The 17,984-nt window shown below is 35.2% G+C and overlaps 1 protein-coding gene across 8 annotated transcripts in view; it reads left to right on the forward strand.

Moving 5' to 3' along the window:
* Positions 1 to 17,984, forward strand: part of GALNT13 (polypeptide N-acetylgalactosaminyltransferase 13) — a 594,089-nt gene that overhangs the window by 387,429 nt on the left and 188,676 nt on the right. For all 8 annotated transcript variants that reach the window (XR_014829014.1, XR_014829013.1, XM_021076289.2 and 5 more), the window contains one exon: positions 5,224 to 5,404. Coding sequence is in view for 6 of the 8 variants with exons in the window: in XM_021076289.2 (XP_020931948.1) it covers positions 5,224 to 5,404 (181 nt within the window). In the remaining 2 variants the exon portion in view is untranslated. The remainder of the gene's footprint in view (positions 1 to 5,223; positions 5,405 to 17,984) is intronic.

Below are 17,984 nucleotides of genomic sequence, written 5' to 3' on the forward strand. Positions count from 1 at the left end.
ATAGGAAGTCCTCATTTTACGAGCATCATGTTTTTCCCCGCACTTGAGCCTTCCGCATAAACTCACTCACTGTATTCTGCTGTGTTCCAAAGGGAACACCAGGGTAATCTGCTGAATTTCTTGCCCAGAAAGTATTGAGCAGGGAGTGAAATTCCAATCTCTCCTTCATTCTCTTAGTTCCCTCATATGACTTGGGTGAAGGAAGAAAGAAGCTCTTCAGTTATGCCTAATTCATAGAAGAGGAGAGAAAGCTCTACCACTAACACTGCAGTCCTCAAAATAAGGAAAATATTTCAATCCTCTCTCAAGTAAAATGTATAATATGCTATTTCCTCTGAATCCATTCAGAGGTATCTTGCTGAATGGTATGGTTACTGTACAAATACCTGAGTACTTTACTAAATCTCAATTTTTAAGAAAGAAATAGAATGAGTTGGACCAAATTGTTACTTTAATAGCACATTAAAATTAAGATTGTGGGTTTTTGTTTTGTTTTGTTTTGTTTTGTTTTCCTTTTGGCTTTTTAGGGTCCCACTCATGGCATTAGGAAGTTCCCAGGCTAGGGATTGAATTGGAGCTATAGCTGCTGGCCTATATCACATCCACAGCTATGTGGGATCCGAGGCACATCTGTGTCCTATACCACAGATCATGGCAGCACTGGATCCCCGATCCACTGAGTGAGGCCATGGATCCAAACCACATCCTCACGGAAACTAGTTAAATTTGTTTATGCTATGCCATAACAGGTTCCACAAGATTTTGTTGTTTAAAAACCTTTTCCATAAACCATCAACAATTTCTAATGTTTATATATTGTGTTGTGACCACCAAAAACTTCCTTAATACCCAAGGCATGTGGAACAGCAGTTGCATATCATTTTACTGGACTGCTCTCCCTAGTTTTGTACTAAAAATATTTTTTTTTTCTTTTTTGTCTTTTTGCCATTTCTTGGGCTGCTCCCGCGGCACGTGGAGGTTCCCAGGCTAGAGGTCGAATTGGAGCTGTAGCGCCAGCCTACACCAGAGCCACAGCAATGCGGGATCCGAGCCGCGTCTGCAGTCTACACCACAGCTCACGGCAACGCCAGATCCTTAACCCACTGAGCAAGGGCAGGGATCGAACCTGTAACCTCATGGTTCCTAGTCAGATTACTTAACCACTGCGCCATGACGGAAACTCCTGTACTAAAAATATTTTAATGCAACTTTAAATGCCTCCAAAATATGTCTATTTGTCTCATTGTTCTGCCAGGGATGCTTTTTCAAGCATAAATTAGCTAATCTTGGTAATTAATTTTGATATTTCCATTCTTCCATTCACCCAACATACAGTGAAACCTGCCACATAACAAGCACTGGGCTTGGCTCTAGGGGTACAACTATGAGTAGACATCTTCATTGTCCTTTTAAAGTCTACCTTCTAGTTTGGGGGTAAAAGTGTATAGCCAAATAAATAAACAAATTGCTGATTGTGATAAGCAATAGAGAAAATAAATAGAAGGCCATTAGAGAAAATAACTGGGGTGGGGCACTTCAAATATGGCAATTAGGGAAGCATTCTGATGAGCTGGAGTTTTAACTGGAATGAGAGGTTTGGGGAAGAGGTAGTCAGATGAAGGGCAGACTGTATTTTTTCCAGGCGTAGGGAAAATACTTGCTGATGCTTTGGTGTGTGAAAAATATATATGTGATTTGTTAATCTAGGAAATGGCAGAGGGCCAATGTCACCAATAGTTTATTGACAGAAGAAGAGAGTCATGTAGCTCTTAGAGGCCCTGATAAAGGATTTTATATTCACAGCACAATGAAAAGCCATTGAAGGATTTAAGCAGGGAAGTAAAATGACACAATTAAAAATATTAAAGACCTCTCTGGATTCTCAGCATAAAACAAGTTGTAGGAGAGCAACAGCAAAATCAGCAGGACAATTGAGAGTGTGTTACAGATGACAGGTAAGAGATGTTGGTGATTAGGACAAGAATGAATAGAGACAGAGAGAGAGAGATGTACTGAGAAGTATATTATATATATCACCCAAGAATTTGATAATGGATGGAATATAAGTGATGAAGGAAAAGAAGAAATCAGTGATGATTTATGGGGTTTTGGGGGGTGGCTGGGAGCATTCTGCTTTGTTTTATTTTGTGTTTGGATTAACCACTGAGATGAAGAGATGCTCCATTTACTAATGATTAAAAAAGAAAGACAAATACCCTACGATATCGCTTATATCTAAAATGTAATAAACAGCACAAAAGAAACTTTCCACAGAGAAGAAACTCATGGACTTGGAAAACAGACTTGAGATTGCCAAGGGGGAGGGGAAGGGAGTGGAATGGACTGAGAATCTGGGGTTAATAGATGCAAACTATTGCCTTTGGAATGGATAAACAATGAGATCCTGCTGTATAGCACTGGGAATTATATCTAGTCACTTGTGATGGAGCATGGTGGAGGATAATGTCAGAAAAAGAATGTATATGTGTAGGTGTGACTGGGTCATTTTACTGTACAGTAGAAAATTGACAGAACACTATAAACCAACTGTAATGGAAAAAAATAAAAATCATTTAAAAAAAAAAGAAAGAAAACTGAAAAAAAATAAGACCTGGCTGATAAGTTAGGGATAAGAAAATAATTCCCCTCTTCAGACATGTTTAGTTGGGTGTCTCTGAGGCACACAAGAGGAGGTAACAAGTAGACGTTTGTATACACAGGTCTGGATCCCAGCATGGAAGTCAGGGCTGAGATGACACTGCTGAGGTTTTGAGAATTCAGATCATATATACAACAATAAAAACAAGTAAGACTACCTAGAGAATGAATAAAGGAAGAATGTCAACATTTTAAATAGAAATTTAGAGTGGAAAATGTATCAATAGTGAAGAAGTAGTATAGAAAGCAAAAGGGTCCAAGAAATGAGTCTACTAGATATTCATCAAGGGAAGCATTTGTGATTTTTGTTAAGGTAATTGTGGGACTGCAGAAATAAGCAGTATTTCACAATGAGTAGAAAAAAGGATGAAAATTGAGGAAGGGAGACAACATCTATCCATAAAATTTTTAACAACAACATAAAGGATATGTTGGGTGGGAATATAGGCCAAGGGATTACTTTTTGTTGTGTTTGGTAATTTTTAAAATTTGTTTATTTTTAAAATTGATTGAAAAACAGGAGGTTTTAAGAGATATTATATAAAGAAAAACATGATCTGATAATGAGGGAAGTGTTTGATGTTTCAGGAGAAAAATCAAAGGGAGGACCAAACCAGTGAAATCGTTAAGACAGACTTAAGGGATATGCTCTAGACTGACGTACAAGTATTGATTTGTCTTTGATAGGAGAAGGATCAACTTCTACCCTTTAATAGTAAGGAAGAATGTAAAGAGGTGTGTGATCACCACAAAATTTATAGACTTTATGCTAGAGAGATGAAAACATTAGCAATCAATTAAGTAATTTAATTAAAAATGAGCTATATCCCATCTTTCTAGGGGAATTCCTTTCCTCTTTTATATTGTCTGTCATTTCAGTGTTGGGTTGGAACATCTTTTCTGTTATCATTACATTGTTTAACAGAGAGTGGGAAAGAATAGACTGTACATGTAATGCACAAACATTGCTGATGAATATAACATCATTTTCATCTTCTACAAAAATATTATTGTCTCTTACTGCTACCCAGGACCAATAGCAACTCTCTTCTAAGATGAATATTACTTGAGTGATCAATAGGAGAAAATCTTTTCTGCCAAAATAAGCAGCTTTCCTTAAAATTAGAGTAATGTTATTTACAGTATAAAATCAAGTCCTTCCAATTACAGATAGCAATAACTATGACTTTCATTCATTGGGAAAGAAAACCTGTAGCACATATGTACATACATATATGTGATAAACATATATAAGTGCAGGAATATATGTGTATACATACGTCTATATATTTCATGTGTGTATATAATACACATGCTATTATTATAACTTATGGCTATATAGAAATAAACATTATAGAAATAATTTCTTATGGATGCTTTAAATACCTAGCCTCAACCGAACAGTAAATCTAGGATTTCAAGAAATATATGGCGCATGTTTTTCAAGAGTTCATCATTTTAAGGGAGCAATAGTGAAGTAAACAGTTGCTTAAAATATAGTGTAATATGTTCTTGAAAAAAGTATGTTTAAAGTAAAAAAGTCACACAAAACTAAATCTCCCCGGAGTTCCCATCGTGGCGCAGTGGTTAACGAATCCAACTAGAAACCATGAGGTTGCGGGTTCGATCCCTGCCCTTGCTCAGTGGGTTAACAATCCGGTGTTGTCATGAGCTGTGGTGTAGGTTGCAGACGCGGCTCCGATCCCGTGTTGCTGTGGCTCTGGCGTAGGCCTGTGGCTAGAGTTCCGATTCGACCCCTAGCCTGGGAATCTCCATGTGCTGCAGAAGTAGCCTTAGAAAAGGCAAAAAGACAAAAAACAAACAAACAAACAAAAAAACCCTTAAATCTCCCCACAGAGCTTCCTAGAGGAAATCATCTTATAAATGGGCTTTAAAGGATGCATAGGTGTTGAACAGATGCAAAGGATACATAGCACATTTTAATAAGAATAATAACATATTCAAAGCCCCAAGGCAGGGGATGTGGATAGCTGAAAATGAGTGGTCATTTGAAATTCCTAGTGGATGTGTACAATTGCTTGATTTTCTCTAAATCACATTTACTTATTGACCATGGCAGCCAACATGTATAAATTCATTTATTCATAGAAAATTTTGGATACAAAGTATCCATTAAATAGAATTTAGATAGTTCCCTTTGTATGGCAGTAGGTTAAGGACCCAGCAATTTCGCTGCAAAAGCTGAGGTCACTTCTGTGATGCAGGTTTGACCCCTGGCCTAGGAACTTCTACATGCTGTGGGAGAGGGAAAAAAATTAGGTTAACTATTAGAAACTGAAAATTAGGTAGTCTAATAAAGGCACATAGAAATAATTACTTCTCCCACAATTCCAGTGCTACAACATTAAAATGTATCAAGCATTTCCAAATTGGAATCCCCTGCCAAAACTAAGTATAGTAGCTCTAAATCTTGTGTCCCTCTGATGTTTGTTTGAACCATATAAGATGAAGATTTGGTCTTAACTGAGTTAGCCTCGGTTGCTTCTCAGAAAATATTACTGCATTTTCTACAATGATAGTTATACGACAGTCTCTTTTTTACAGATTTGGCAATGTGGAGGCTCATTGGAGATTGTGACATGCTCCCATGTTGGCCACGTTTTTCGGAAGGCAACCCCATACACTTTCCCTGGTGGCACTGGTCATGTCATCAACAAAAACAACAGGAGGTTAGCAGAAGTTTGGATGGATGAATTTAAAGATTTCTTCTATATCATATCCCCAGGTAAGCATTTCTGACATCTTTCCTCCTCTGCAGATGAGAGGAAAGTTTTAAACATGCTGAATATGTGTTGCATAATTGCTGCTATTCTACTAGCTTAAATGAAATATTGTTTATCACTGTAATATTGTAGAAAATTATGTTTGAGAAGTTGTGCTATGAAGTCAATTTTGACCTTAAATGAGAAAGAATATACTTATCTCAAATGCCTAAATATTCTTTTTCTTTGTTTTTTTCTGGGCACAAGTATTATGCTAGAAAAATGAAGCAACCGGGATATGGGTTGGATCCAAGTTTAATTAACATATATCAGCTAAATTTAAAAAAAAATTGTTTTAAGAGAAGTAAGCCTTTATATCCGTGTTATACACATAAAACTAACTGAGTTGGTAAGAAATTTTTTTTTAATATTTAAATGGAGAAGTTTTCTGTTGCTTTATTTTTAAAATATTTGAGAAGGGAAAGGTTACACAAAATCCTAAAGGAACGAGATGGAAAACAAGGCAGATATAAAAATCCATATTTTAGGAATCCCCGTCATGGCTCAGTGGAAACAAATCTGACTAGCATCCATGAGGACACAGGTTCGATCCCTGGCCTCGCTCAGTGGTTAATGATCTGGCATTGCCGTGAACTGTGGTCTAGGTCACAGATACAGCTGGGATCTGGCATTGCTGTGGCTGTGGTGTAGGCCAGCAGTTATGGCTCCAATGCGACCCCTAACCTGTGAAACTCCATATGCCACAGGTGCAACCCTAAAAAGACAAAAAAATTCATACTTTAAAGAATATTTAATGACACATTCAATTACTCATCTATATATGTAGAAAAAGTATAATATGACACAATAAAATATTATCCTACTTTAATTACACAGGGGTAGATATGGCAATAGAAGAAAATATAGGCTATCACTGGGTAGAGAGATTATAAGTGATTTCATTATATTCATATACTTTTCTAAGTTTTATGTTTTCTTTATAAAACACTTCTTTTCAAAGGACTTTAAAGAAAAATTTTAATAAAGAATTTTTTTAATTAAAAGGTCATTAAGAAAGAAAAAAAATCATTTATGGGAAACCCCATTACTGGATCATGTGATTTATGAGTGATTTCATTTTTATAATTTTCTCAAATTTCTCTAATGCCATGAGAAATAATTAAAAACTTTCCAAAATATTACACTGCATTTTAAGGGAAAAAATGAAATACCGTGAAAAGATACAAACAAAGGGAAGACACAGCGTTGCCTTTAAGATCTCAAACTCTAGACGAAGAAACCAAAGTATTAACTAATATAACAGGAACTCAGCTGTATTGATAGAAAATTTGTTTTTGTTTGTTTGTTTGTTGGTATTTTGCTTTTTAGGGTCGCACCTGTGGCATATGGAAGATGCCGGGCTGGGGTTGAATCTGAGCTGCAGCTGCTGGCCTATTCCACAGCCACAGCCTCATCTGTGACCTATACCACGGCTCATGGTGATGCTTAATCCTTAACCCAATGAGCAAAGTCAGGGATAGATCCTGCACCTTCATGGATATTAGTCGGGTTCATTTCCACTGAGCCACAAAGGAACTCCCAAAATAATTTGTAATGTGCTATTTTTGATGGTTTACAATAGGGTTCATGGTCACCAATGTCACTTTTATGTTACCCATGAGAACACCAACAAAAATCAGTGCCCATATCCTCTTTTCTACATAATCATTTATCACATAGCTTAGAAAAGCTAGTGTGTGTTCTAACTGATATGCTGTGATTCTGAAAGTATATATGAGGCTGTGAAAATCCTTTTTTTACAGCCAAAGTAGGGAATGAGCAGTATGAACTTTCTTATTAAGATCCAGCATTACTCTAAAGAAAAGAAAATTGGGGGCAATGCGTGTGTAAATGTGTGACTAGGACTTTTTTTCACTTGTTTTAATCCTCTTCTACATTAAGAAGCTATTGCCAGGAACACTATTTCGCATATAGATGTCTTTTTCTTAACAGTAGAAACCCAGTCCAGATGTTCACAGGGTTGAGTTCAGCAAGAGCATGTAAAATTTGCAGCAAGGCAGTGACATTTATATAACCTTTTCATTTTCTTTTGATGATGCTTTTTGAATTCAAGTCATTACTTGTAGAAATATATAAGCTCAAAAATGAAGAAAGAAGTAATGGAAGAAAGAAATGTGTTATGTGTGATTAGATACAATATACATTCAAGAATATAAGTAATTGAGAATAATAGTAACTATATGTATTATAGTCACTCACCATGAATATTATTTGTAAAAAGTCATGTGTTAGTCTTTTGTATAATTTCCCATTGAGTGAAAAAGGAAGATAAATGGTAGAACCATTTCTCAGTGTAATGAAAGGACAAGCTTTAGAGTTTAAAAGGTGAAAAAAATGCCTGGAATCTGGAACTAATGATTTATGCAGCTCAATAGGGACTGTTTATATATTCTGGAAAGTCAGCTTTTGTATTACAATAAATATCATTTGGAAGGTTATTATTCTTACAAAATATGCTCATTTAAACCCAGAAAGTTACTTTGGAAAGCAGTAAAAGGACACTTGGGGAATATGCTGAAAATATCTGAGAATTTCCTATGGGGTATTTATGCTTCTGTCTGTCTTAGAGGCAGCATTGCTGAGCATGGAACCTGCCTGCTATATGTGGGCAAAGAGGGAAAACCAGAAACACGAAACAATAAATTGCTTCTTGGTGGAAAAGGAAGAAGGGAAGTAAGCTGGAAGATATAGTTGGATGCCTATAAACAATCCTAGCCTTAGGCAGGTTTCAAATCATCCAAAAACAGATAAAGAAGGCTGTATTGGGGATGTCAGGAATCTGTCATTTGTATGATGTCAAGCCTTTGCTGAGTGGATAACTATTTTTGTCATTACTGACAGTTTCTTTTACTCAAAATTAAAACCATGGATTTTTTGTCTATCATCTAAAATTGTTGGGTTTCTGTTTTTTATCTTCTTGGATAACAGGGAAGTGTGTAAGAAGTTGTTATGGGGGAGATTGGAGTGATACGTGCATGCACATTTATACTAAGAATTACATCCTTTTCTATAGCATACATAACACATATATTTATAAAAAACTCTAAAATATTTATATTGAGTTTTACTTAAGTCTCCAGAACCTCCATAATAATCTGGCTAAGGAAAATGTTTTGGTTCTTTCTAGAGGCACCTCTGTTAATTTGTCTATTTTGTGAGGAGACTCTCATTTTTTTATACCACTTATCTCACTTTTATATGTCTAATATCCAATCAAATTATCCACTTATGCAGTTGTTCAAAATGGAATTTTTAAGAACTGAGTCTTTCTGATTGAATTTTGATAAGAATTTTGCTTGCTTCCAATATGCTCTAAAAATTCTACCTACTTTGTTGGTTGGTTTCAGGCATACTTCAGTTCTCTCTTGAACTAACTGGGTGTTCTTTTTTTCGACAGTGTTGCAATTTTGACACCATGGCCAATCCATTATTACTGTGTTCTATATTGTTTTATTTTTATTACTTGTCTTGATAGCCAAAGTAGATTGAAGAATTGTATTTACAGTGCCTAGCAACTTTCCTATTGCTTTGCAGTCCTTGAAAAAAATACATGTTGAATAATTAGAAGAATAATTGATTAAATGGGTGAATGGATTTTAATAGAAACCACATTTATTTCATCCTTTGCTACTGAATTCTCCATGGATGTCTGGCCTACACAAGGGAATTTCTTCACAAGAATTGCAACAAATCAGAACCCTTTGTCCCACCTCTCTAATGCAACTCCTGAGTAAGGACCCACTGATAAAAGAGAAATAAAAGTTATTCTTCATATACCCACAAGATCATTCTTCTGAGTCTGCCATCTGAAAAGAAGGTTCTATTGGCTTTCCCATGTGCTTAGGGTTATATGATTCCACTGTAATCATTGGCACACACAGTAATATAATATTACCTTCCAGGACTACCATAAAAGTCTAATAGGCACAATTTAGGAGGACAATAACATTTTCTAATAGACCAGTATATATGAGAACTCATAAACTTAACGTAAGATTACTTTTACACATTTTTATTTTTCTCATGACCCACATTAATTTAAGGTTAAAATTAAATACATATGGAGTTCCCATCATGGCTCAGTGGTTAATGAATCCAACTAGGAACAATGAGGTTGCGGGTTCGATTCCTGGCCTTGCTCAGTGGGTTAAGGATCCAGCATTGCCGTGAGCTGTGGTGTAGGTTGCAGATGTGGCTCAGATCTTGTTTTGCTATGGCTCTGGCGTAGGCTGGCAGCAACAGCTCCGATTAGACCCCTAGCCTGGGAACCTCCATTTGCCTCGGGAGCAGCCTTAGAAAAGGCAAAAAGACAGAAAAAAAAATTAAACATATAAATAACTACATATATGAATTATTTTTATCTGATTTTTTTCAAAACACTTACTATATGTCCTAATTGTCTTGGCCTATGCCCGTTTACTATTGGCAATATTGATAGAATTGCAGTGTCTAATTACGTCTCATACATGGGTATATGAACAAAGAGTAGAAATATTTTGAAATGGTATTGAAGAATACATTTTCAACATTTGTGTAGTTGCTTTTCTGCTGTCTTTTTAAGGATGCAAATACTACAGCATCATCGCTTTTTAGAGCCTTCTAGGTTCTTAAAGCCTGAGGCAGTTTTTACTAGCAATTGGGCTGTTTCAGCTTGAGCCAATCTGATTGTCCTAGCAAATCCTTTGAAACGGTGTGATGTGAGCAGAAACCACCCTGCACAAGACACCTCATTATAAATGGCAACATTTTTTCCCCCATTGGCCACAGGTAAAAAGCTTAGGAACTTTAAAATAGAGTATAGCCACAGTACTAACCATATATTTGAAATGCTGGCTCTTCTATAAATATTGATTTTCTTTCTTTGAGGAGGTAGATTTCTAACTGTGTATCAATTGACATAGTGATTAGAATCAGCCATCCCTATATTACCTCCAGTTGTTCTTCTTTCTTTTCTTAATGGACAGTTGTGCTTTTGTTTTGAGCACAAATTGAAAATAAAATGGTAAAGACTCCCAAAACATACTTTGAAAGGTATTTATATGTAATTGGGAAAACAGCTTATGTTCCTTGACAATTTTATAGTATTTTGATCTGTATTTCAAGTAAACAGAAGCCACACATTTAAAGAAGGATTATTTGAACTTATTTTGAAGGTTAACTCTCTATTGTTAACCTTTTAAAAATGCCTTAGAAAAATCAGCTCATCAAAGGTAGCCTTTGTTAACAGCATCTTTCAATCATTATTAACAGTTAGGGGCTGTATTCATTTCTATCCCTTAAAATTTGTATCTATAAAATACAAATGTTTTTCAACATGCTGATTTTTTTAAAGTTAAAATATTTAATAACCAGCCCTTTGAGTGTAGGGCCTCATTTTTTTATGTCATAAAAATGTAGTTTTAGGCTAATTTCATAAGCACAGATTTTGATGTTTAAATGTCCAGCATGCAGGTATATCAGTTATTGGTTAGGTTAACATGAATTCATCTGAAAAGAGTGCCACATTCTGAGAGTAAAATACATTTGTACCTATGAATTTTGAATTCGTATTACTTAATAAAAGTTTTTTCAGCAGTATCAACCATGATATCACTGAGTGAATATGATAGTATGGAGAGGAAAGTCTAAAGTATTTTAATATGCTGTATTGTAATAATACAATTTACAGACCTTGAAATGCAAATGAAATTCACCTTGAAATGCAAAAGTAAATGATGATGCCTTTACTCAATATTGTTGGTGTAGTGAACAGACAACTGCTTTTCTTTGCAGCAGTCAGTCACTGGTTAATTTTTATTGTTGGTACTGTATTTAGTATTTCATGTGTATTTGTATTTTTATAATAATGATATTAAGTTGCTTCTGCTTCATTTGATGAGAATTAGTAAGTCCTTGATCTGTAATATGCCAGAAAAGGAGATACAAACACAGAAAAGATGTTGGCTTTGCCATCAAAGAGTGAACTCCCTACATCATCACAGTTAATGAAGGTAAATGGAAAATAACATTAAGTTCATACTGTATGAAGAACATACAGATGAGAATTAAAGGGGCTACTTACTGAACTGCTCACATTTTCCTAGTTTACTCATCCTCACTCACAAACTTCACAGTGAAATGAATCTGTGAGTCCTTTCTGTATTCTCCCTGCTAAATTCTCTCAAATCCATAATTATCCTCATTCTTACACTCATCCTGCATCCTGATAACCTCCTGGTTGTCTTGATGTCTTTTCCTCAAAGATTGTGCACTCTTCACCTAACCTTACAGTGCTACTGGAGCACCTTCCTAAACTTTGATCTATTACATACCTAACAACCTCTTGATACAAAGTCAAAAGTCTGGAACATGGCCAATGAGGCCATGTGCGATCTGGTACGTGCCCAGATTTCCAGCCATTCACTCTATACTTTCAACCCTAGCAGTCCACATACCAAATATATAGAACTATATTCAGATCCAAAACTCAACATGCTCCCTCCTGCTTAGGTTTTTGCATATGTCTAAAACAATATTTGATGAGTTAATGAATGCTGCCACCTCTGCATAAAGTGCCATCATTATCCATCATTCATGTATAAAGTTTAATATAATTTTCCTCCAGGAACTCAATGACTCCCTGTACTCCCCCTGTTATAGCATCTATGCATTTTTTAAGTATTTCTTGCCTCCACTAAGCTATATGAATTCAGAAACTTTATCTGTTTTTGAAATGTGTTTGTTTGGTTTTGTTTTTAGATATAGTTAATTGAGGTCAAATTTTTATAATTTTTATTACATATGTCAGAGGCAAATAAAATATATTTCCATCACCACCACTGTCCCCCTTTCTTCAAATCCTTTTCCTATGCATTTGCATAAATATACATATATGTGTATATATACTCATATATTAGTAAATAAGACCATATAAGGGGTACTATTTTGATTTCCTTTCTTTTAACTTAATGTATTCTGCAGTATCTTACATATAATTCACAGGGCATTGTATCATTTCACTTTGCAGCTGATAGTATTATTCTGTAAGATGTATCAAAAGTTATTTAATCATACCAGTATTGGCATGCATTAGTCAGGTTTCGGTTGTCTGCTATTATTAAAAAATTACAGAAACATTCTTGAAACAATATCTTTGTGAACTTAAGAGGATAATTCTGGAAAATGTAATAGCATTAAGAAAGAGCTCTGGTGGCAGATTAGTTCAAATCCTGATTCTATGTAACCCCTCTGTATTTACCTAACCTCTCTGTACTTTGTTTCCTTACTGCCAATTGGGAATTATAATACTAGAGCCTTCCACATAGAGTTTTTTGAACTTAAATGGAAAAAGATACATAAAGCACTTAGAAAAATGCCTGGCACATACTAAACATTCAGTTAGTGTTAGATATTTCTGTTATTATTAGCCAGATATATTCATCAAAGTAGATTTATTAGATCAGCAGATATGTACATTTATATTTTGGTAGATATTTTCAAAACTACCATCCATAAAGACTGCAACTATTATCACTTCTACCAACAGTACTTGAGCATTTACAATACAATATCAATATTCCAGATTCTCCATCATTTTTTTGCATATATATCTATGTGTGGGTACATATATGCATGTATTTATTTATATTTGCATAAATATTTATATATAAATCCAGTTTCTCTTCTCACACTGCTACTAGAAATGAACATCTTTTGCCATTTCTTGTTATTTGGATTTCTTCTTTTCATTCATATCCTGTGTTCATTTTACTCTCAGATCTCTTTTGCACTTATATATTCACAGATCTTTATGTATTCTGGTAATTAAGATTTTGTGTGTTACATACATTGCAAGGATTTTTCCCCAGACTGTTACACATTTTGTAACTCAGTTGATATATAAAAAGATGCTTTTAAAAATAATTTAATGGTTTATGTAAAATCTGTTTACTTTTTCTTCTATGACATTTTGGATTTTTGGTTTTCTTGTAAAAACAGTCTCTCCCAAGCCTAGTACACTTTAAGTGCTCCAGGAGTATTTGTTGCATCATTTAGGTTTGAGCAGAGTAAAATTCATGTTTTTCTCTTAAAGTGGTCAGTGATCTCACTAGGCAATCAATATGAACAGAATGCCAGAACCAAATAACTCTCCTTATATAAAATATTATTATCTTTACCTATGGAATATAAATTAAAATATCAGCCATAAAAATGATAGTTTTATATAAATCTATTAATATGATTATGTCAATTCCCATTATAGTAATTCTTTCCAAGTATTTTGAATTGTATTCGTGGTCCATAAATTTAATGAACAGATGTTATAAATAATATTTATTGAATCTTACAAAAATATTGAATTTTTTTATAATGGTTTTTATTTTTTCCATTGTAGCTGGTTTACAGTGTTCTGTCAATTTTTTACTACACAGCAAGGTGACGCAGTCATACATACATATATACATTCTTTTTTATCACATTATCATGCTCTATCACAAGTGGCCAGACATAATTCCCAGTGCTATACAGCAGGATCCCATTGCTTATCCATTCCAAAGGCAATAGTTTGCATCTATTAACCCCAAATTCCCAGTCCATCCCATTCCCTCCCCCTCCCCTTTGGCAACCACAAGTCTGTTCTCCAAATCCATGATTTTCATTTCTGTGGAAAGGTTTATTTGTGCCATATATTAGATTCCAGGTATAAGTGATAGCATGTGGTATTTGTCTTTCTCTTTCTGACTTACTTCACTCAGTAGGAGAGTCTCTAGTTCCATCCATGTTGCTGAAAATGGCATTATTTTGTTATTTTTTATGGCTGAGTAGTACTCCATTGTGTATATATACACCACAGCTTCCTAATCCAATCATCTGTCAATGGACATTTGGGTTGTTTCCATCTCTTGGCTATTGTGAATAGTGCTGCAATGAACATGCGGGTGCATGTGTCTTTTTTAAGGAAAGTTTTGTCTGGATATATGCCCAAGAGTGGGATTGCTGGATCATATGGTAACTCTATATATAGATTTCTAAGGTATCTCCATACTGATCTCCATAGTGGTCATACCAACTTAAATTCCCACCAACAGTGTAGGAGGGTTCACTTTTCTCCACACACCCTCCATCATTTATAATTTGTGGACGTAGTAATGATGGCCATTCTTACTGGTGTGAGATGGTATCTCATGGTAGTTTTGATCTGCATTTCTCTAATAATCAGGGAGCAATGTTTGAGCAATGTTTCATGTGCCTGTTGGCCATCTGTATATCTTCCTCAGAGAAATGTCTATTCAAGTCTTTTGCCTATTTTTCCACTGGGTTGTTGGCTTTTTTGCTGTTGAGTTGTAAAAGTTGTTTATGTATTTTAGAGATTAAGCCCTTGTCAGTCGCATCATTTGAGACTATTTTCTCCCATTCTGTAACTTGTCTTTTTGGTTTTTTTAAGGTTTCCTTTGCTGTGCAAAAGCTTGTCAGTTTGATTATGTCCCATTGGTTTATTTTTGCTTTTATTTCTGTTGCCTTGGGAGACTGACCTGAGAAACCATTTGTAAGGTTGATATCAGAATGTTTTGCCTATGTTCTCTTCCAGGAGTTTGATAGTGTCTTGTCTTATGTTTAAGTATTTAAACCATTTTGAGTTTATTTTTGTGCATGGTATGAGTGTGTTCCAGTTTCATTGATTTACATGGGGCTGTCCAGTTTTTCCAGCACTGCTTGCTGAACAGACTGTCTTTTTCCCACTTTACATTCTTGGCTCCTTTGTTGAAGATTAATTGACCATAGGTATCCGGATTTAGTTCTAGGTTCTTTGTTCCACTGGTCTGTATGTCTGTTTTGGTACCTCTACCATACTGTCTTGATAACTATGGCTTTGTAATATTGCCTGAAGTCTGGGAGAGTTATTTCTCCTGCTTTGTTTTTATTTATTAGAATTGCTTTGGCAATTTTGGGTCTATTGTGGTTCCATAATAAATTTTTGGATTTTTTGTTCTATTTCTGTGAAAAATGTCATGGGTAACTTGATAGGGATTGCATTGAATCTGTAGATTGCTTTGGGTAGTATGGACATTTTTATGACATTAAATTTTCCAACCCAGGAGCATGGGATATCTTTCAATCTAGATAAGTTCAAAGTATTTCTAGAGTGAATCCATACAACAAGTTCTAGCATAGGGGGACAGTTTTAAGACTTTAGCCTGCTGTGGCCCCCCTTTGCCTGGCAAAGCAATAAAGCTATCTTTTCCTCCTTAAAAAAATGAAAAAATGTTCCAGGATAGATCTGTTCACAGAATAATCAATACCTTCTAGGGTTTAAGGCTAAAATTATTCATAAATTTAGTTTTTGTTCCCACTTCAAACAAAGTGTGTATAGTCCTAGTCTCTGTGTGTGTGTGTGTGTGTGTGTGTGTGTGTACGCAACCCATGGAGTATTCTAAAGTTTCCAATGGGTAAATTTTACCCCATTTGGATTAGATGGGTCATGATTAATTTTCATTTTCTTCAGGCTTGTTCAACTAGTCAACGTAGAAAATTTCAATGTTTTTTAAATTGGTATAAATGATCAAGAACATTTAAGATGCATGGGTTTTTTACTGTCAGAGTTGACTGAGAGCTTTTGTTTGATGTAAGAGCATTAAATATGAATCAAACGTGATCAGGTGCATACAGAGGTTTTATCATATCTACTTTCATCTTGTCATCTCCAGAGTGTCTCGATTTCACTATGTAACTTTACCATAGCTAAAATTGAACAGCTTAAAAATTATATATAATAAGTTACATTGCATTTAAATTCTAATTCTTAACAGAATTGAGTGGCTCACTCTGACAACAGCAATCATTATGGAAATTTATTGGTCAGGTAGACACATTGCAGATTTCTTATTTCTAATACTATCAGTATAAGTCCCCTGCATTAGGTCTTCTGGTAGATCTTCTTTGGCTAATTACAATGTTATCATCATATTTTAGCTATTTTAAGTAAAATATGAGTGTAATGCTGGGATTAGTTACATATACTCTTAGAAAAATGAGCAGAGTCAAGGATAACTTTTAGAGAGTTAGGAAATCCATTTTTTTCTAGATCCAATGGTGATGTATCAGGTAGTTTAAACTTTCTAGATGTGCTAAATTTAGGCTCTTTAAATAGCCCCTTGCAAAAAAAAAAATATATATATATACCCCAAAAAGAAAAAAACTGCATACTTACCTACCAGACATTCAACACTAATGACAGATTACCTCAATACCCAAATAATTTATATTCCTTATCCTGAGAAGTAGCTTTCCTATAGCATAGTAACACAAATTCTCCAGAAAATACAAAAAATATTTTAGTAGATATCTTTATTAGTGTGGTTATGAGTTGAAAAGAGCTTTGTGTCAAGTCCTTGGCAAGAAGGAGTGCTGGACAGTAGGTAAATAGCCCAGAATGAAAAGGTGCACAGGATGAGGATTTCCCAAAGAGAAGGGGAACCAATTTCTGAAAAGATAAGATGCTTACTTAACAAATAGGCTTTCTACATAATTTTGTCAGAAGCAACATTTATATGAAGTAATTATTATTGATGTGGATTGTTAATGTCTAACAGCAGGCGGCTGCCATACTGATAACTCTCTGGCTATGAACAACCTAATGGAAAGCTCTACTTTAGCATCTATTTTGCTCTATTTTCTTTCATTGGATTTTCCATGTTTAGAGTCACTATCATTGTATTTATTAACAAAAATTGAACAGGAAGGAAATCAATGAGTTTTGGGCTTCTTGGCCAGCTTCTGACTACATGTTCCATAGGGATATTGCCCATAAATGTTGTTTGGGTCAGATGTCACTATGTGCTCACAGAAGTCTTTTTCCTCGTGGCTGCCAGTAAAGAGCAGCAGAGTAAATCTGTAGCTATTTGGGAAAAATTACATAAGCCATGACACAAAAGCTGTGTTTTATTTGTAAAAATATTGGTATCTGCAATGACGGAACTTCTCCACTCTCACTCTGCATGGCAATTATTCTTCAGTGGCCAGTTTAGTCTCTTGTAGGCATGGACAAGAGAGGTTGAAGAAGGTTCTTTTTATTTTCTACTTTCAGATATGATCTTATTCTGGCACCGAAAGCCAAATCTTTCTCTGCACAAATCTATGTCGTCCAAAATTCTAAATTTGACTGCAAACTTCATCCCAGATCAGACTCCTGAGGACAGTAACATTGAAAGGATGTTTTCTTGGGTTTTTGTTTTTGTATTCTTTGTTTGTTTTACCTGTAGAAACTTTTCCAATAAGAGTTTCTTGGTATTTAGGTTTCCCATTTTCTCCTAGTATTTATTGGGAAAAGCCTCGAATATAGGTGGGGAAGACACTAAGTAGAAACCTTTGCAGTGAAAATGTATTAGCTACTGTCATCACAGATGTGCTCTGCTTGAGTTATCAAGTGGGAGAGGTTCGATCCCTGGCCTCACTCAGTGGGTTAAGGATCTGGCATTGCTGTGAACTGTGGTGTATGTAGGTCACAGACGTGGCTCAGATCCCGAGTTGCTGTGGCTGTGGTGT

Source organism: Sus scrofa, chromosome 15 (assembly GCF_054392235.1).
Source record: "Sus scrofa isolate SSC_HxYL_T2T_F1_AM1 chromosome 15, Sscrofa_HxYL_maternal_Yorkshire_Landrace_v2.0, whole genome shotgun sequence".
Taxonomy (NCBI): Eukaryota; Metazoa; Chordata; class Mammalia; order Artiodactyla; family Suidae; genus Sus; species Sus scrofa.